Source organism: Podarcis muralis, chromosome 16 (genome assembly GCF_964188315.1).
Source record: "Podarcis muralis chromosome 16, rPodMur119.hap1.1, whole genome shotgun sequence".
Lineage (NCBI taxonomy): Eukaryota > Metazoa > Chordata > Lepidosauria > Squamata > Lacertidae > Podarcis > Podarcis muralis.
The window spans coordinates 23,909,610-23,929,228 of record NC_135670.1 but is presented as its reverse complement, the minus strand read 5'-3'; the positions used below and the strand labels follow the sequence as shown (position 1 = coordinate 23,929,228).

At 47.1% G+C, this 19,619-nt stretch overlaps 2 protein-coding genes across 2 annotated transcripts in view; both read left to right on the top strand.

Moving 5' to 3' along the window:
* Window positions 1-6,224, top strand: part of LOC114586373 (zona pellucida sperm-binding protein 3-like) — a 14,856-nt gene extending 8,632 nt beyond the window's left edge. The window contains exons 6-10 of the mRNA XM_077920551.1: window positions 369-477; window positions 2,844-2,935; window positions 4,482-4,576; window positions 4,686-4,825; window positions 5,987-6,224. Coding sequence (XP_077776677.1) covers window positions 369-477; window positions 2,844-2,935; window positions 4,482-4,576; window positions 4,686-4,825; window positions 5,987-6,004 — 454 coding nt within the window. The 3' untranslated portion in view covers window positions 6,005-6,224. The remainder of the gene's footprint in view (window positions 1-368; window positions 478-2,843; window positions 2,936-4,481; window positions 4,577-4,685; window positions 4,826-5,986) is intronic.
* On the top strand, window positions 6,004-19,619 carry LOC144325880 (uncharacterized). Its single transcript, XM_077920674.1, has 10 exons — window positions 6,004-6,183; window positions 10,942-10,962; window positions 11,997-12,123; window positions 12,988-13,158; window positions 14,448-14,628; window positions 15,219-15,321; window positions 15,768-15,859; window positions 16,564-16,658; window positions 17,485-17,565; window positions 19,059-19,619. Exons 1-10 carry the CDS (start codon window positions 6,004-6,006, stop codon window positions 19,340-19,342), a joined length of 1,335 nt encoding a protein of 444 aa, XP_077776800.1. The 3' UTR covers window positions 19,343-19,619.

Below are 19,619 nucleotides of genomic sequence, written 5' to 3'. Positions count from 1 at the left end.
CAGCCTTACCAAGCTGTCCAATAGGTAAAGGTACCCCTGACCATTAGGTCCAGTCACGGACGACTCTGGCCAGTCGCTCACTCGCAGCTTAAACTACCTCACAGGGATGTTGTGAGGATGAAATGGAGTGGGGGGGGGGGGCTCCGCCTGCTATCACTGGAGAAAAGATGGGATATTAATGCCATCAATCCATAATAAACTTAAGTGCCAGGTTATTATTTGTTCAAAAAGCTGGCAGTGTCACCTGGATTTTTTTTTTGCATCAAGAGACAATTGTGTAGCAGCTGCTAAAAAAACTTTGGATGCATTTTGTCCTCCAAATGAGATGTGCTTTTTAAAACATATATTTCTTGTTGGGGTTTGGGCAGGTGCCTTGTTGATAGCAGGGTTGCAAATTCCCGGTTCCTCCCTAGACAGACTCCAGAAGTGCTCCATCTTTCTCTGCAAGCCTTTGAATTCGTTGAGATAGATACTGATGTAAGTAACGGAACTCTTAATAGGCCTTGCGCCAGTATTTCCTGAAATAACCTCCAATTGTGCAGTGATACCTCTCATCTGCTGTTCAGCAGGCAGTTGTCGACTCATTAATTCATGCTTTGTGTAGCCTCAGGGCTACCTGTTTGAATGGAGGCGGAACTCCGCTCCCAGTACTACATTCCGTACTTTTGCATCGCGCCCAGGAAGCCGCCTTATTCTGAGTCACACCCTTGGCCCATTAAGCTGACTGGCAGTGGCTCTGCAGGGTTTTGAGCATCCGGCATTCCCAGCTCTTACATGGAGATGTTGATAGCTATGATGACCCTAGGTTTGAGTAGCAGTTACCCAGTTTGTGGGGCACTGCAAAACATGGGGTTTTTCACCGCAAAACGCTGCAAAGCTATTGCAAGACTTCAGCACTGGTTTGAACAGCATATAATACCAGTCATGAAAGACCTGCATTGGCTCCTGGTACGTTTCCAAGTACAATTCAAAGTGTTGGTGCTGACCTTTCAAGCCCTAAATGGCCTTGGCCCAGTATACCTAAAGGAGCGTCTCCACCCCCGTCGTTCAGCCCGGGCACTGAGGTCCAGCTCCAAAGGCCTTCTGGAGGTTCCCTCCCTGCAAGAAGTGAGGTTACAGGGAACCAGGCAGAGGGCCTTCTCAGTAGTGGCGCCCGCCCTGTGGAATGCCCTCCCATCAGATGTCAAGGAAATAAAGAACTATCTGACTTACAGAAGACATCTGAAGGCAGCCCTGTTTAGGGAACTTTTTAATGTTTGAAGTTTTATTCTGTTTTTAGTGTTCTGTTGGGAGCCACCCAGAGTGGCTAGGGAAACCTAGCCCGATGGGCGGGGTATAAATAATAATAATTATAATATTATTTTTGGGGTGTTAACTATGAACCCCATGCTTGTATCAATTACTCCATTTGTGGGGTGCCACAAAATGACTGTGAAACTTTGGCACATGTTTGGAGCGGGTCCCAAATTTTGGTGTTTGCAGTTAATAAACCTGATGGTGGGGATTGAACCCGGGACTTCTTGCATTCAACATGCAATCGGCCACTTTTGGTAATGCTTGTGCAAGGAGACTCTCAGCTTGTACCTGTGTTTGAGGGTCTCCCTGGTACTGCATGGAAGCACCCTTCAAAATAAGGGGTTATGCCATGGGTAGGCAAATTAAGGCCCGGGGGCCAGATCCGGCCCAATTGCCTTCTAAATCCGGTCCACAGACGGTCCGGGAATCAGCATGTTTGTACATGAGTAGAATGTGTGCTTTTATTTAAAATGCATCTCTGGGTTATTTGTGGGGCATAGGAATTCGTTCATATTTTTTTTCCAAAATATAGTCCGGCCCCCGACAAGGTCTGAGGGACAGTGGAAAAGTTTGCTGACCCCTGGGTTATGCAGTACCCCATGGCAGTACTGGTCTTGGGCGGTGCCAGGGACCCCTCCTGGCTATTCTTGTATTGCAGGGGGTCTGCAGGTGGTGGATTTATCCTACTTTATTAGTTCTGTGGTGCTTGGGCAGAATGCTACCACATTGTTGCTTGGAGGGGATGTAGTGTAACAAAGAGAAGGATGTCCTCTTCAAAACTTTTGCAGGCACGCGTGGCGTTGAAGGCATGTGTAGATATTTTATAATTTATTTTATACTTGCTAAAAAGACTTCTAAGCAGTTTACAAGTGAGCAGTGTAACAGAGTCATAGAATAGTAGAGGTGGAAGGGACCCCAAGAGTCATCTAGTCTAACCCCCTGCAATGCAGGAATCTCCGCTAAAGCATCCCTGACAGATGGCCATCCAACCTCTGCTTTAAAACCCCAGATGAAGGAGAGTCCACAACCTCCCGAGGGAGACCGTTACCCTGTCAAACAGCTCTTGCTGCCAGAAAGTTCTTCCTGATGTTTAGCTGGAATCTCCTTTCTTGTAACTTGAAGCCATTGGTTCGAGTCCTACCCTCCAGAGCAGGAGAAAACAGGCTTGCTCCATCTTCCATGTGACAGCCCTTCAGACAATTGAAGATGGCTATCATATCTCCTCTCTGTTTCCTCTTTTCAAGGCTAGACACACCCAGGTCCTTCAACTGTTCCTCAGCAGGCTTGATTTCCATACCCTTGAGCAGGCTTCCTCTACCTCAGCCCTTCAGATGTTTTGAGACTACAATTCCCATCACCCCTGACCACTGGTCCTGCTAGCTAGGAGTGATGGGAGTTGTAGGCCAAAAACATCTGGAGGGCCAAGGTTGAGGAGGCCTGCTCTTGAGCATATTGGTTGCCCTCCTCTGCAGCAACAAATAATAGTTAAGCATGGTCATGTATGACTGTCCCAATAGCACCAGGAGCAAAATCCATTCCTCTTGCAGGTTTACCTTCACTGCCGTGTTTTAGTCTGGGACCCAGCTGTACCCGCCGACCACATGAGGAAGGCCTGCTCATTTCACAGAGATACGAACAAGTAAGGAATGTGGGGAATGGTTGTTCGTTAGAGGTTTTTGCCAAGGGATCTGTGAGTGGTGAGCTTTTGGCTAGGTAAGACCAATACTGAGAGGCTCGTTCCAGACCCTCCAAGTGTCCCTGTTTTCCAGGGACGTCCCTGATTTAGAGAAGCCGCCCCGGTTTCTGATTTGATCTCGGAATGTCCCACTTTTCCTTAGGATATCCCTATATTCATTGGAGAAATGCTGGAGGGTATGGTGTTATCCGCCCCCTGAGCTGTCCCAAGGCAATCCTGTATAGGGAAGTTTCCTTAATGTTTTATGTTTTTATATATGTTGGAGGCTTACCAGACTGGCAGGGGCAACCCAGGAAGATGTGTGGGGTATAAACAGTAAAATTATCATTATGGAATGGGATGTCCCTATTTTCATCGGAGAAATGTTGGAGGGTATGTCGTTCCAGGGATGTTGGACTGTGTGTGTGTGTGTGTGTGTGTGTGTGTGTGTGCGCACACACACACACACACACACACACACACACAATGGGCAGGCCCTCAATTTCAATTTCAGATTTAAAAAATGTTCCATGGGCGTCTATGACTTGCTCCGAAATAACAAGCCAGCAAAGAGCCTGTTTCTAGAGCAGAGTGGTCTCTTCGTCAGGCCCTGCTGTACTAGGGAAGGAGGGTTCAATGCAAAATCTGCAGTTGCTGTGGAAACCCAATTTGGTACATCGCTGGGAGGTCATCCCCTATGAGCCAGTGGCAGGGGGACCTTATTCAGACCAGTCACCTCATTCCTTCATATGCATCCTTCTGGGGGGTGGGGGGGGGGGAGAGATGCAAGTGGTGGGTGGGGCCAGAGGCAAAAGTGGGTGGAGCAACTCCTTTTTGGAATGGATGCTGTCATTCCAAGCCATTCAAAAGAGGTTTCTGGACACAGAATCACAGGATCACAGTTCCGGGAACACATTCCGGTTGGGCCCAGCCCCTTTAAGAGGGTCGGGATCAGGACCAGTGATGGGAATGGCCTCTGGGGCAGGCAGAGGCCTGGGGTTCCCCAACCCCTGATGTAAGCAGGCGCTGCATCAGAAGGAACTTCCCAGAGACATGAGGCTTGCAGTCAGAGCCCGGAAGCAAGAATAAATCAGTTTCATATCATCCTAATGCCTGGTGAAAGAATAAATCCAGCGTGTGTGTGTGTGGATACTGTGAGGTCTGTGACTTTTGCAAGCCTCATCCACACTTTCCTTTGCTCCATGTTTTCTGGACTTTCTAGGTCCTTTTCTTTTTCTTCTTCATTTTTCGTCCCATTGCTTTCTCTGGGAAAACCCACATTTTTTTTCCTGCTGAATTGGAGCAAACAGCAAGCAGCAGAAAACCCAACTGCCAGCTGTGGCAATTCACCAGTAAAATGCAGGTTTTCCCGGATGAAAGTGGTGGAATAAAAATAACCTGCTTAGTCACAGACCTGGAAAGCCCACAGCTGTGCCTATAAATGCGGCGCAAAAGCAAGTGTCAAGGAGCCCTTGAATTCAAATGTTGACGGCTTTTCCTCTTTCCACAGATGGGAGCTCCTAGATGATCCATCCAGTTCTGTGTGCAGCTGCTGTGACTCAACGTGTGGAGCGACTGGGTCTCGCCACCAGAGAGATCTGGAAGGTATCTCTACACCTTTTTAATTGTTTGTTTGTTTAACGCATCCCTGGAAACGGACAGGGCAGCGATTGAACTGGTCATACCAAAATCTGCATCCGTCGCTTCTCTTCAGGTCTGTCTGTGGAAGACCGTCCACGGCAGTCGGACATGGTGGTGACTCGTTTCACAATTCAGAAACTGGCTCAAAATGGAGACCACGGAGAGCTGGGTGCAAACGGCTCTCTTTCTGTCAGGAGGAGTCGCAAAGGTAAGGTAAGTCATCCAGCGATATGCACTGGGCCCAAACCAAGGTGGTCTTATCTCTCTCTCTCTCTCTCTCTCTCTCTCTCTCTCTCCTTTCTCTCTTTCTCTGTTTGTCTTATAAGAAAAACTGCTCCCTTTCCTTTATGGGGTATTCCAGAGCCCATATAGAGTCCTTAAGTGGGTTCCCTATTGGTAGGAGAAAGTAAGAAGCCAACCAGAAAATATTGAGAAGCAAAGCGGCTAGTAAGCCTGATCTTTATTCAAGGAACTGTTGCAACAGAGTCCCCACTCACCACATACAGGAGAGAGGAGGAACCCTGAACAATGGTGCGCAAGCCCTTATATAGACTTTTGAAATTGCCCACCCTGTAGCCCAAGACCACCCCCCTAAAACATCAAACATACATCACAGAAGGAGGCAGTCCACAGCAGAAATCCTGCCGGCCAGAATACCTGATAATAGTCACTGATTGCATTACCTGGGCAGCCTGGCCATTCTTTTGTGATGGTTAATACTTTAGTTCCTGAGTCCCAGGTCACAGGCTCACTCTTTTCATACACAAATACGCCCTTAAGACAGGATTGGTAAGGGAAAAGACAATGGGAAGGCTTTCCCCATTTGCCTCCCTTACTGCAGAGGAATATCTGAGGTCATTGGGAGAGTCAAAATGGCTTCAGGATTGCTCTCCCATACTATTTCAGACACATGGTTCTTATATTTAGATATGTGTGCATTTCTGAATATTTATTCTATATTGGAGACCTTAAAATTCTTAGAACAGTGCGTAGAGCCCTCAATGGCTTGGGACGAGTTTAGCTGAAGGTTAATTGAATTGGGCCCAGAAGTGAACTGGCAGCCATTTACCACTAGATAAATTGGGTGTTTTTGAAAAGCTGAAAGCATGCCAGAAACGCTAGGAGGGGTGGTGATGGTAAGGGCTGTAACTCAGTGGGAGAGCACCTGCCTTTATTGCAAATGGTTCAATCCTGGCATCTCTAGGTAATACGGAAATAAAAAATGCCCTCTCTGAAACCCTGGAGCATTGCTGCCGGTCAGTGGAAGTGCTGAGCTACATGGACCCAATTCTCTGACTCTATATTAAGCAGACTCCTAAGTTCTCTCTCTCTCTCTCTCTCTCTCTCTCTCTCTCTCTCTCTCTCTCTCGGCAGGTGGAAAACAAAATGTAATGCCGCCTGCTGTGGGTGCCCTTCTCCTGGAGCTGGCTGTGCTGGCTGTCCTGTCTCTGGGCTTCTGCTTCTACAACGGTTATCAGAAGAGACTCTGTCTACACCGCAGGGAAGTCGGGGACCTGATGACTCGGGCGCTGTTGAATGCTGAGCACAACTGCGGCAGCATTAATGCCAGTGTAGAATATGCTTGATTAAAAAAATGAACCTTGCTTAGTAACGCAGGACGGTGGTGTCTTAATGTACCCAGCGCTTTTAAAAAAAGAAAAACTTGTCAATATGGAAGCAATGAGCCTATGATGGTTTTAGAGCCCTTCTCTAATCCAGAAGATCTAGAGATGGTGATTTAAGAGTGGGAAGCAGTTGTTCTGGGTCAGCACTAGGGTTGCCATATCTTGGGCCTCATCCAGCTGACTCTTCAGATGTTCTTCCTCGATTTCAGTTCTTGAGTTTTCCAAGGCTCTCATCAGCACCTGAGCAGCTAAACAGAGTTCAGTATGACTGAAAAATCAGAAGCAATGGCGAGTGAAAGGTTAATATTGGGTTGGGTGGGGACTGTGAAATTAGCGGGCAGAAATGTGAGAATTAGATTTTACCGGGAGAGACCTGGTCGTTGGACCCTTTCGTTTCCTTTCCCCTCTGATAAAAACTACAAAAGACATTATCTTCTAAAGTTTAAATAACGAATACTTGCATTTGATTAAATATACAATGCAGGTAGGTGTTACTTAATGTTGCTAATACATCTTACACCCCATTGGAATGGCAATGCCCATTGACTTTGGGGGGGGCAGCCCTCTCAAATATTTTATGGGGGGCCCTGAAGACTCCCTAGGTGTTGGCACCTATACATAAGCCTGAGACTCATGCATGTGGCAGTAAACATTTGCACATGTACATCAGAGACAAGGTATTTATTTCTTCATTATCATTATCCCAATCTCTGAGCAGTCGGAGAATCTAGGGCAGGGGTCAGCAACCTAAGGCCCATGGGCCACAAGCGGCCCACGGGGGTCATTTAACGGGCCCACAAGCCGCCCCCGAACTGAGCCTCCAACTCGGCAAGTCCCCGCATGCTTCTGCGGCGCTGGAAATCACGTCTGCACTGACGCAGACACCGGAAATCATGGGCACTAACACGCATGCGCAATCTGGTGCACAGAGGGATCTCTGGAGTGAACCGGTCCAGGCGAGGTAAACCTTGCCGACCCCTGATCTAGGGGTTCCAGGAACTTTCCCAGGGTTTGGTTTCCTTTGAATGAAGGTCAGCGGAGACTATACAGTGGACGCTCGGGTTGTGAACGTGATCCATGCGGGATGCACGTTCGCAACCAGCAGTGTTCGCAACCTGTGTCTGTGCATGCGCTGGTTGCGATTTGGCGCTTCTGCGCATGCACAAAGCGCAATTTAGTGCTTCTGAGTATGCACGAATGCTGAAACCCGGAAGTAACCCGTTACAGTACTTCCGGGTTTTGGCACTCCACAACCCGAAAAAATGCAACCCGAAGAGGCTGTAACCCGAGGTATGACTGTATTGTCTTTAGGATATACAGTTTTGTTTACACATATATGCAACCTGAGCATAAGATGGAGGGGCTTGCAGCATTAACACCCAGAAATAACTTGCTTCTCCATTAGTCTCAGCTTTGTATCCAGCACAGAGCAAGCGTGTCTCTGGGTCTCCAGCTCCCAGCCTGCTTCCAGCTCAGCTCATATACAATCCTCTGGCTTTTGTCCTCTTAAGGGTGCGAAGGCCCATGCATTTGCCTGGAGGGCCCCATCACTTGGTTTTAGCTTCTGTAACCTGGCTCCTTATTTTAGGATGTGGATGGGGGTACTTGACTGGCACACTCTTCCTTGTCTCCGGAGACAGACGGGTGCCAACCAATAAAGTCATTGCCTTACAAAGAAATGTGTCTGACTAAGGTATCGACATCCCAAAAGGAGCAGAAAAGACTTTTTTTGTATGTGACAACAGCAGCAGGGATGCTACTAGCCCAGAGATGGAAGGAAGGAAGAGTCCCTACCAGAGAGGAATGGCAAACTAAGCTGTTAAACTACGCTGAAATGGCAAAACTGACCCAAAAGCTCAGAAACCAAGAAGACAAACACTTCAGGAAAGAATGGGGGGAAATTATAGTTTATTTAGGAGACCACTGCAAGCAGACGAAAACATTGGCAGGATTTTAATTTCACTTGTAATGTAACACACAATGGACAATATGGACAGATATAAAATAGAGATTATGAAATAATTTGCAGTTGAAAATGTTGACAATAGGACCCATGGAGGGGATGGATCTTGAGATTCAGAGAAATATATACGGATATATATTCGGTATTGTTATAAATTTACATTTTAAAAATCAAATAAAAACGATTTTTTTAAAAAAATGTGTCTGACTAGTTCAGGAATTTCCTCTGCTAGATTCTAGCCTTCACTGGGTACTGGACACAAAAAATTGGGGTTTGGAGCTTCATCCAGACTGATCTCCTTCCCAAACCCACAATAAGGACCCAGGGTTATTACAGCAACATAAAACATGTAACCTTAAAATCAGTTAAAACGATCTAGAAGAAAAAGAATAAGGTGGGTCCTCAAATGTATATCTCAGGTGTAAAAAAAAGGTCAGGGTAAAAAGAGGTGCACCTTCAGCGTAAGGTAAAGGGACCCCTGACCAGTCCAGTCGTGACCAACTTTGGGGTTGTGGCGTTCATCTTGCTTTATTGGCCGAGGGAGCCGGCGTACAGCTGGTCATGTGGCCAGCATGACTAAGCCGCTTCTGGCAAACCACAGCAGTGCACGGAAACACCGTTAACCTTCCTGCCGGAGCGGTACCTATTTATCTACTTGCACTTTGATGTGCTTTCGAACTGCTAGGTTGGCAGGAGCAGGGACCGAGCAACGGGAGCTCACCCCGTTGCAGGGATTCGAACCGCCGACCTTCTGATCGGCAAGTCCTAGGCTCTGTGGTTTAACCCACAGTGCTACCTGTGTCCCTTTTACCTTCAGCGTACAAGGAAGCTATGCAGGCATGGTGCAACACCTGCTTCTGTGGGGGTTCCACAACTTAGGGGTGGTTTTCCTATGGACCCTGGAAAATGAGGCCTAGCAACTCCTGACACCAACACCCAGGACAAAATGGGGACAGCCATTTACTAGGAAGGGACGCATTCCAGGAAAGCACAGCCTGTGGCCACTTCCAGACTTTATTTCCAGGTGGGATTCAATCACATAACGACAGATTCAGGTTCTGCAGCTGTGGTTGACAAGGGATTGTTGCATGGTTTCAGAGAGTTCAAACAGGGTGGATTTGCCTTGAAATGCCTATTACATCTGTCCTCCATCCCTAGTGATGAAGGAAGTGCCAATAAACAGTGTGGAGGAAACACTTCCTTTTGACCCAATATCATCTTAAAGGTAAAAGTAAAGGGACCCCTGACCATTAGGTCCAGTCGTGGCCGACTCAGGGGTTGCGGCGCTCATCTCACTTTATTGGCTGAGGGAGCCGGTGTACAGCCGGTGTACAGCGGGTCATGTGGCCAGCATGACTAAGCCGCTTCTGGCAAACCAGAGCAGCGCACGGAAACACCGTTCACCTTCCCGCCGGAGCGTTATCTATTTATCTACTTGCACTTTGACGTGCTTTCGAACTGCTGGGTTGGCAGGAGCAGGGACCGAATAACAGGAGCTCACCCTGTTGCTAGGATTCGAACCGCCAACCTTCTGATCAGCAAGTCCTAGGCTCTGTGGTTTAATCCACAGTGCCACCCGTGTCCCCTAATGTCATCTTGCCTCCCTGCAAATGGGTCAGGATGAATGAATGGGTTACCTGGAAGTGCCCTGTGATTGGGTCAGCTGGGGCGGCAGTGGGAGCAAGCTAAGTTACTTAGGGCTGCCTGCTGATCTGTCAGTCCCAAGTGAGTTCTCAATGGGACAACTCGAGAAATGATGCACAGCACTGTTGCCGTGTCGTTCTCCGATGAAGAATGTTGGGCTGTACTCAAAATAATAATAATAATAATAATAATAATAATAATAATAATAATAATAATAATTAATAATAATATATTTATACCCCACCCATCTGGCTGGGTTTCCCCAGCCACTCTGGGCAGCTTCGAACAGAATATTAAAATACATTAACCTATTAAACATTTCAAGCTTCCCTAAACATTAGTAATACTCTCAGACTCATTGACATTAGTGAACATGGCGAACGTGGATCCATTCATTCCACTAGGTAGAACTTAGTTTACTGATTGATTGATAATTGCATTTATATTCAACCCTTTTCTCTAAGAAGCTACAGGTGGTGTACATGGTTCTGCCCCTCCCCATTTAATCCCCCCACAACAACCCTCTGAGGTAGGCCAGGCTTGGGCAAACTCCGGCCCTCCAGATGTTTGGGGCTACAATTCCCATCACCCCTAGCTAACAGGACCAGTGGTCAGGGATGATGGGAATTGTAGTCCCAAACATCTGGAGGGCCGGAGTTTGCCTATGCCTGGGCTAGGCTGAGAGGCAGCGACTGGAGCTAGGCCACTCAGGGAGCCTCATAGCTGAGTGGGGATTTGAACCCTGGTCTCCCAGGTCCTAGTCTGACACTTTAACCACTACACTAGCGCAGGCTGTAGGTATTGTATTGGATATACACCACCCATGCTTTGGAATCAGGAACCCTCTGAAAATTTAGGCATGTTATGTGATACCCAAACCAGTTTACTCAGAAGTAAATCCCTCTCAGGTCTGCAGCTCCACAGGGCACCTGTTATGGATTGTAGCTCATGACTTCAGGTACCAAATTAGGGTTCCTGGCCAACAGGAGACTTGGAACAATTAAGGAAGGCCCAGGTGTGTTAAATTTTCTCTCTCAGCTATTTAAGAAAGAATTTGTGTATCCCCCCCCTTTCTTTCCTTCTTTGTCTTTCTTCAGGACAATGATGACTGGCTTCTGGTGGGTGGCTGTGTTTATTGAAGTGTTGGGTAAGTTTTTGGCAGACCCTCCAAATGTCTCTGTTTTCCAGGGATCTCCCTGATTTAGAGTACCCATCCTGGTTTCTGATTTGATCCTGGAATGTCCCACTTTTTTAATGTTTTCTGTTTTATGGTGTTTTTATATATGTTGGAAGCTGCCCAGAATGGCTGGGGCAATCCAGTCAGATGTGTGGGGTTTAAATAGTAAAATTATCATTATGGAATGGGATGACCCTATTTTCATCAGAGAAAGTTGGAGGGTATGTTCCAGAGGGCGTGCTGGGGATCTTCCTTATGCTCAGTAATGCTTCTGAACATCAGCTGCCAGAAGCCACAGGTAGGGAGAGTGCTCTTGCGCTTGGATCCTGCTGTTGGGGGCTTCCCTTTGTGTCTCTGGTTTGACCACTGTGAGAGCAGGATGCTGTGCTTTAATGGGCCATTGGCCTCATCCAGCAGGTAGACTCTCTTTATGTTCTCAGCTGTGAATGAAAGTAAGGCTTCGTTACTGCCCAAATACCTTCTGAGCAAGGTTAGATTAATAGAGATGGCATTAAGCTGTTTGGTGCACACAGCCTGCTACAGTCCAGTTCTTTGGCTATGCATTTCCAGATCAAGTTATCCTGTACCAATCCTGAGGTTCTCATCCTGCCGTTTCTTATGAAATACAGTGGTACTTTGGGTTACATACATTTCAGGTTACATACGCTTCAGGTTACAGACTCCGCTAACCCAGAAATATTACCTCGGGTTAAGAACTTTGCTTCAGGATGAGAACAGAAATTGTGCTTCGGTGGCAGCAGGAGGCCCCATTAGCTAAAGTGATGCTTCAGGTTAAGAACAGTTTCAGGTTAAGAACAGACCTCTAGAACGAATTAAGTTCTTAACCCGAGGTACCACTGTACTGTATTTTGACAAACTTCTCTGCAAAATAGATTTGACCCGAATGTGTTTGCAGTCCAAGAGTGTGCAGTGGGTTGAGGGTCAAGTTCTTAAAAATCCTGATCGGGTATTCTGTTCCTTTATTCCCCAGCCATCCCAGTTTTGGCCCAAGGAGAAGGCTTGACTTCTCCAGCCACAGTGGGTTCTAACACTCCTCAAGTGACAACTGCAGAGCTGGGATTCTTCAATAGGGTATTTCATGGTGAGGTGACTTGTTTAATGTACAGAAAGGGGATGTTGGGCAGACCCACTGAAATTAAGGGACCAAACATAGGCTCCAACATTTGCACGATCCTGCCACTTTAAACAGTCCTCGCTTCCCCCAGAGAATCGTGGGAACTGTAGTTTAAGCATGCTGGAAATTATTAGAAGAGACCCCTATTCCCTTACCAGAACTACAATTCCCAGAGTTCCCCGTGAAGAGGGATTGCTTGCCAAACCACTCTGGGAAGAAGAGGGTTTTCTGAATATGGAAACTGGATATCTCTACTAGAGATGGAAAAGAAATTAAATTCAGCTCACATTTAAAGGCCATTTTATCTGATTTGAACTGTCCAAAGCACAGCCATCTTTTGAAATTCAGACTTTAGTGAATTTTTCGATGCAGTTTGCTAGCCAAGTAACGTGAGTAAAACTGCATAGGCTAGGGTAAAGGAAGCATGGAAATGTGCATATATTAGTGAGACTAATGTTTTTAAAATGCATCGCATTAGGGGACCTTGCTTAAAATTATTAAACAAAATTGCATATAAAAATGGGCATGTTAGGAGAAACTCTCACTAAAATGCTGGTAGATTCTTGTGATAACCCTTTGGGTTTTTTAATGTAAACTGTAGAAATGTGGAAAATGGAACTTTCAATTGGAAAAACTAAGAGCTTGAGAGAAACCTAAATGGACAGTTCCATCCACTCCTAGTCACAAATATTTGAGGGAGCATCAGGATCAGTGCAGGAATCCTGGCAACAAAGGCATATTGGCTTTAGTTTCAGGCTAAAATTTGTGATGGGAGATGCCCATGGGGAGTTAGCCCAGCTAATGTCTCTTTCTCTCCCTCTCTATCTCCAGCTGCAAAGGGTCTAGTGTGGAGCAGCAATGCTGAAACCACAGAGCCCACGGCAACCACTTTGCCAGCGCTTCCTCACTCCACGGCATCCAGCGCAGAGCCTCACGTCCAGCTTCTGCAAGCTGCTCAGGCCAGTGATGCAAAGATTAATATCTCTCTGAGAGTGTTGAATGGTAAGATCATAGCTGTCAACCTTCCCTTTTTTTGTGGGAAATTCCCTTATTCCATCACTGTTTCCCACTGCTTCCCGCTGCTATCCCGGATTGTTAGATATCCCGTAGACTGTCCCTGGGACAGGTGAGGCTGCTGATCCCTTATTTTCAAATCTGAAAGTTGACAGATATGGGTAAGATGACTCTCCCACCCACAAGAGTCAATGGTTGCTTCCCTTAGTACCTTGATTTTAGGATTCAGTTGTGCCATAGTAAAAGATTATTCTTCTTGGTAAAAGGTAAAGGGACCCCTGACCATTAGGTCCAGTCGTGACCGACTCTGGGGTTGTGGCGCTCATCTCGCTTTATTGGCTGAGGGAGCTAGCGTACAGCTTCCGGGTCATGTGGCCAGCATGACTAAGCCGCTTCTGGCGAACCACAGCAGCGCACTGAAACACTGTTTACCTTCCCGCCAGAGCGGTCCCTATTTATCTACTTGTACTTTGACGTGCTTTTGAACTGCTAGGTTGGCAGGAGCTGGGATTGAGCAACGGGAACTCACCCTGTCACCCTGGGGATTCGAACATCCTTCTTGGTACCAGAAGCTTAATGCTCAACTGCAAGCAGGGCACTTGGAAGGCGGGAAACATTGGTCTAAGCCAGTCTGGTGCCTTCCAGAGGTTACTGGACTACAGTTCCCATCAGTCTCGGCTGGAATGCCTAGCGATCAGGACTAGTGCCAGCCTCTGGAGGGCTTCTTCTTCTTCTCTTTGGCAATCACTCGTAGCCGAGTAAGATTGTCTTCCATAAACACGGTTTTAACAATGAGCCCATAAGTAACTGTGAAGGCCAATTCTGGATCCACACGTGGCTGATACCATTGTGGCTAGTAGCCATTGATAGGCTATGCCAGTGGCATAGCGTTGGTTGCTGGTGCCCGGGGGTTGCGTGCACATGTATGCCAGGAGGAGGATGCACATGTGCCGGGTAGGGGAGCGCCAGCCCACCCTCGCCACTGACATTGCTGGAGCGACCTTATCTCCACCAGAGTAAAGTGGGGATGGGCTCAGCCGCCTGCCCACCTGTGCAAAGTTGGGTTTCCAGACTACAATCCCCATAATCCCTGACCACTGGTCTTGCTAGCTAGGGATAATGGGAGTTGTAGTCCAAAAACAGCTAGAGACCAAAGTTTGGGAAACACTGGTCTAGAGAGCAGCAGGTTGAGGAAGGCAGGTGTAAGATGCTATCTGTGTGGCAGGATGTAACATAGGCTAGTCCGCACCACACACAATTTCCAACTTCTCTCCCAGAAGACCACAGTGTTGCGGCTGAACCTGGGGAGTACGTCGAAGGTGCTTTGATCCACTTTGAGGCCAGAGTCCAGGCAAGTCCAGGCCTGTCCCCCAAGCTCTACGTCGATGAGTGCTACGGCACAGATGCCCGACACCACGGCCATTTCAGGAGGGTCTACATATTTGCAGATAAACATGGGTGAGTGGTGTGCCGTTCTGTTAAAAGATGGAGAGGGCCTTCTTGGTAGTGGCACCCACCCTGTGGAACGCCTTCCCGTCAGATGTCAAGGAGATCAGTGGCTATACAACCTTTAGAAGACATCTGAAGGCAGCCCTGTATAGGAAAGTCTTTTAATGTTTTATTATGGTTTTATATATGTCAGAAGCTGCCCAGAGTGGCTGGAGCAACCCAGTCAGATGGACAGGGAACAACAACAACAACAACAACAACAACTCCGGGTGGCTTCCAACAAAATATTAAAATACAGTAATAATAATAATAATACCAACACCAACAACAAAGGTGTTTCAATGTGGTTGCCCTTCCACCCACCCCCACTAAAGCAGAAATGGGGCAGTGTGTTAAAATGAGTTCATCATTAAACAAAAAAACAATATTTTGACAGCACATTTCACAGATATCTGATCCAGCAACATCAAAACTGGATTGTGCTCAGTGTGGAAAATTGGGTCAAAACTGAAAAAAGATGCCCCCCGACCCGCAATATCTAAAAAATGATTCGGGCACTCAAAATCACACTCTTCCCACTTTCACGGTTAACTTGCCAGGTGCCTGTACGGCGACGGCCCCAAGGTCAGGTGGCTCCGTAGAGAAGACTCTGCGATGCTGTTCACAATACCTGCCTTCTTGCTAACCGGCGACTCGGAGGAGGTAGGAATCTCTCTGGAGTAAGTGTCTGTATTCTGGGATGCCGCTGACGTTCTGTTAAGAGAATTCCTGGTTTTCTCGCCTAATCTTCCTCCGACTGCCATCTCCAGGATTCTTTGGGGAAGCCCTTAATTCTTAAAAATTGTTCATAGAGCCAGTGTGAGTCGGTGCCTCTGCAGGGAAGCCCCAATGCAAGCTGAATAAAACACCCAAACACTTTCATTGGCCACTGTGGTTGTAGTGGTTCGTGTCAGACTAGGACCCACTGGGTGACCTTGGGCCATTTGCTAAATCTCAGCCTAACCTACCTCATAGGGTTGTTGTGAACACAACATGGGAAGAACCACAAATACCACCAAGAGCTCCTGGGATGTAGATGTAATTAGCAAATAAATATTTGTGACAGTTTTGAATCTGCTGCAAAAAAAATAACTTCCCTCCTTTTCTAGATCTATATTCATTGCCTCCTGTCAGCATGGAGCAAAGAGACCTCCTCAAGCTTTGGCAAGAAAGCTTGTTACTTTGACAACATCTCCTCCAGGTCAGCCCTAAGCCCCTTTTATTGCAAATCCTTGCTTGACCTCCCCCACCCCCAGACAAAATTTATTTAAATACCTTGCAAACAAAAGCAAGAATACATTCAATATTAGTTAAAATCTGTTGATCGCATCCTTAAGCACTTATTTTGTCTGGCCAGATGTTTTGAAGACACGCTGTTTCTTTGCCGTGGTGAATTTGACACAAGAGACAATCGGTTGCAAATCCAATTAGGTTTTTAAGTCCCACTGAAATTAATGGACCTAAATTAGTCATGGCCATTAATTTCAATGTGTTTACTCTGAGTAGGACTAACAACTGGATACAAAGGTGAACTTCTTATATCTTCTTAACTTACTGCATGATGCACAATTCCTATGGAGTTGCATTGTTTTAAACGGCTGTACAGTGGTACGTTGGGTTACATACGCTCCAGGTTACAGACTCTGCTAACCCAGAAATAGTACCTCGGGTTAAGAACTTTGCTTCAGGATGAGAACAGAAATAGTGCAGCAGCAGCAGGAGGCCCCCTTAGCTAAAGTGGTGCTTCAGGTTAAGAACAGTTTCAGGTTAAGAACGGACCTCCGGAACGAATTAAGTTCTTAACCCGAGGTACCACTGTACACTGCCTTGGTAAGTTTTGTGCAACGTTACAGCTTCCCTTAACAGTTGCTGCCTATTACTTGTAGTGATTTTGTTCCCTTCTAGCTGGAAGAACATAGACGAACCATCCAAGAATTATGTCTGCAAGTGCTGCAACAGCTACTGCCCTTTGGAGCCCCCCACTCCTGGAAGCGAGAAAGGTACCTGTAAGCTAGCCTTTGTGTCTAGTAACCCAAAACAATAACTGAAATGCAAGTAGCCAGCTAAGAGGTGGGTGGTGAATTTTTACCATTCACACTGATCTGTGGCAACTAGGAATCTAGTTCAAATCTCATTTTAATGTGAGCACCTTCCAGAAAAAAATTCTTGAACTGAAACGCAGCTGCCCTTTGAAACTTGCCCTTCTCTTAATTTGGCAGTGAAGTTCTTCAACCAATAATAAAACATGATAATAATTGCATATATTAAGGGAAGCCTTAATTCTGCCTTGTGTTTCCCAAAGGTATATATGGTTGGCTGCTGTGAGAGCAGGATGCTGGACTGGGTTAGACCATTGGCCTAATCCAGCAGGCTCTTATGGGGTTCTCATTTCCACTACTGCCATTTCCCACTTTTTGGATAGATCATATAGAGCAGAGAATTGTAGAGTTGGGACCCCAAGGAACATCTAGTCCAAACCCCTGCAATGCAGGAATATGCAGCTGTCTCATACAGGGATAGAACCTGCAACCTTGGCATTATCAGCACCACACGCTAACCAGCTGAGCTATCTAGGATAAGGTAGCAATATAGAATTTAATCCTGTGCTACATTGCTGTAGCACCATTGCTGTGCACATGAGCCATCCACAACTGCATGCCATCCTGATGTGTTAGGACTGACCATTGGTAATGCTGGCTGCTGGAACTGGGAGGGGAGTCCCAACATTTGAAGGACACTGGAGGCTGGTATATAAGCAATTGTTGGGTTCCTGCGGGAATCGTAACTTCCCTACTTCTAAAACTATTTATCCCGTCTTCCAAACAGCATTTTGGGGTGAAGGAAAGCTCCACAGGAAAGTGGTTGGCCCTCTGAAAGTGCACAAGGAAGATGTACCTTGGTTTGAAGGTTGGTTTTTGTGTTTCTCGTTTCTGAATACCTTAGTCTCTTCGGGGGCAGGAGCTTCCAGGAGAGTCACTCAAAATAGGCAGCCCCAGAAGCACTGGTTTAGCTGTTTAAAGGGCAAAAATCTGCATATGCTAAGGTGCTGCTTAAGTTTCAGAGGGTGAGTTACTGGGTTTTTCTTTATTGCACTGCATTTTTATTAAATTTGTATACCACCGTATACCTGTAGATCTCAAGGTGGATCACAACATAAAATCACAATATTAAAAAACAAAACCAATAATCCCCCCTTCCAGCACATTTAAAAGGGCATCAGATGTCAGTTGGCCAAAGGGCTGGTTGAAGAGGAATGTTTTTGCCTGGCGCCTAAAGATGTATAATGAAGGTGCCAGCAGAACTTCCTGGGGGGAGGGGAGAGCATTCCACAATCTGGGTTTTCACTGGCAATCTGATCTGGGGCCCTGAAATTGGCGTGGGCAAAATCTGCAGGGAAGATAGCTGCTAGCCACAATAGCTGTGCTCTGCCTTCAAACTTTGGAGGCAGCAATGCTTCTGAATACCAATTGCTGGAAGCCAGAGCAGAGAGGACTTTTGTGCTCAAATCCCACTTGCAGGTTTCCTGCAGGCATCTGGTTGGCCACTGTGAGAACAGGCTGCTGGACTAGATGGGTCAGTGGCCTGATCCAACAGGTGGTTATTATTATTAGGAGTTGTAGCCTACAACATCCGAGGCCCATCAGAGCCAGTGTGGTGTAGTGAATGTGGGTGGCGCTGTGGTTTAACCACTGAGCCTCTTGGGCTTGCCATTCAGAAGGTTGGTGGTTCAAATCCCCGCATCGGGGTGAGCTCCCGTTGTTCTCTCCCAGCTTCTGCCAACCTAGCAGTGCAAGTAAATAAATAGGGAAGGTAAACGGCGTTTCCGTTGGGCCAGAAGCGGTTTAGTCCTGCTGGCCGCATGACCCAGAAAGCTGTCTGTGGACAAACGCCAGCTCCCTCAGCCTGAAGCAAGATGAGTGCCACAACCCCATAGTAACCTTTGACTGGACTTAACCATCCAGGGGTGCTATACTTTTACCTTAGTGGAGCAGATTTAGGATCTGGGGGACTGGAGTTCAAATCCTGTCTTGGACAGGAAAACTCACTGGGTGATTGTTGGCCCAAATATCGAGTCTTGGCCTAATCTATCTCTCAGGATTTGGGGAGGGGTGTGTGGAAATGAGGAGAAGGGAGGGCCATGTATGCCGGTTGGAGGTCTCTGCAGGGAAGGTGGGATATAAACGTAATGAGAGGCTACTCTATCTATGGCAGGTGTGAGGAACCTGTGGTCCTCCAGATGTTTGCTGATCTACAACTCCCATCACCCCATTGGCCACACTTGCTAGGGCTGATGGGAGTTGTAGTTCAACAACGGCCAGAGGGCCTGAAGGTTCCCCTACACCTGAATAAGGGCATCTTGCTTAGGCAAAATGGCTCCCTAAATGTCTCTTCCCTTCCAGGACGATGCCACACCATGAAGACGTTCCTCTTGGTGAGCATCTCCTTTGGGGGCAGCTGTGTGCTGGCAGCCCTCTTCAGCGGGGCTACGATAGCACTAGGCCTAGCCGTCCTCCGCTACTCCCGCACCAGCAAAGGCCGCAAACCCCTGAAGAACCGCAAGGAGCAGCAATTCCAGACGGAGCTCCAGCTGGTCCTTGGGGACCTGACCGTCGACGAAGAGGTGGAGAAGGAATCCAACATTGACTACTGCAAGATCAAGAGCGACACGCCAGAGAAGGCCTAACTCTCTAATCCTAAAAGCAAAAATAAAATGTGTGTTGAAAGCTTTCCGTTTATCGCTGTGTAGCTTTACTGCCATAGTCAAACTTTCTCCCCTTGGTTGAAGGAACTTTTCCACCCCACCCCAGCCGGAGGGCCACATTTGCTTCTTGGCAACATTGCAGGGGCCACATGCTAGTGGCGATGGGGGCCAGAAGCAAAAGTGGGTAGAGGAATCAGTCCAAACTTTAATTTTTGTGTAAGGCAGGTTAATGGAGTACAGCTGAGTTCTCTCTTATGCA

What these genes read in the sequence shown, in the direction of transcription:
- LOC144325880 (XM_077920674.1), top strand. Translation starts at nt 6,004, where the DNA reads ATGCCGCCTGCTGTGGGTGCCCTTCTCCTGGAGCTGGCTGTGCTGGCT. An exon ending in TTTGACAACATCTCCTCCAG is followed by an intron (nt 15,860 to 16,563) that starts GTCAGCCCTAAG and finishes GTTCCCTTCTAG; the next exon opens with CTGGAAGAACATAGACGAAC. An exon ending in CACTCCTGGAAGCGAGAAAG is followed by an intron (nt 16,659 to 17,484) that starts GTACCTGTAAGC and finishes TCTTCCAAACAG; the next exon opens with CATTTTGGGGTGAAGGAAAG.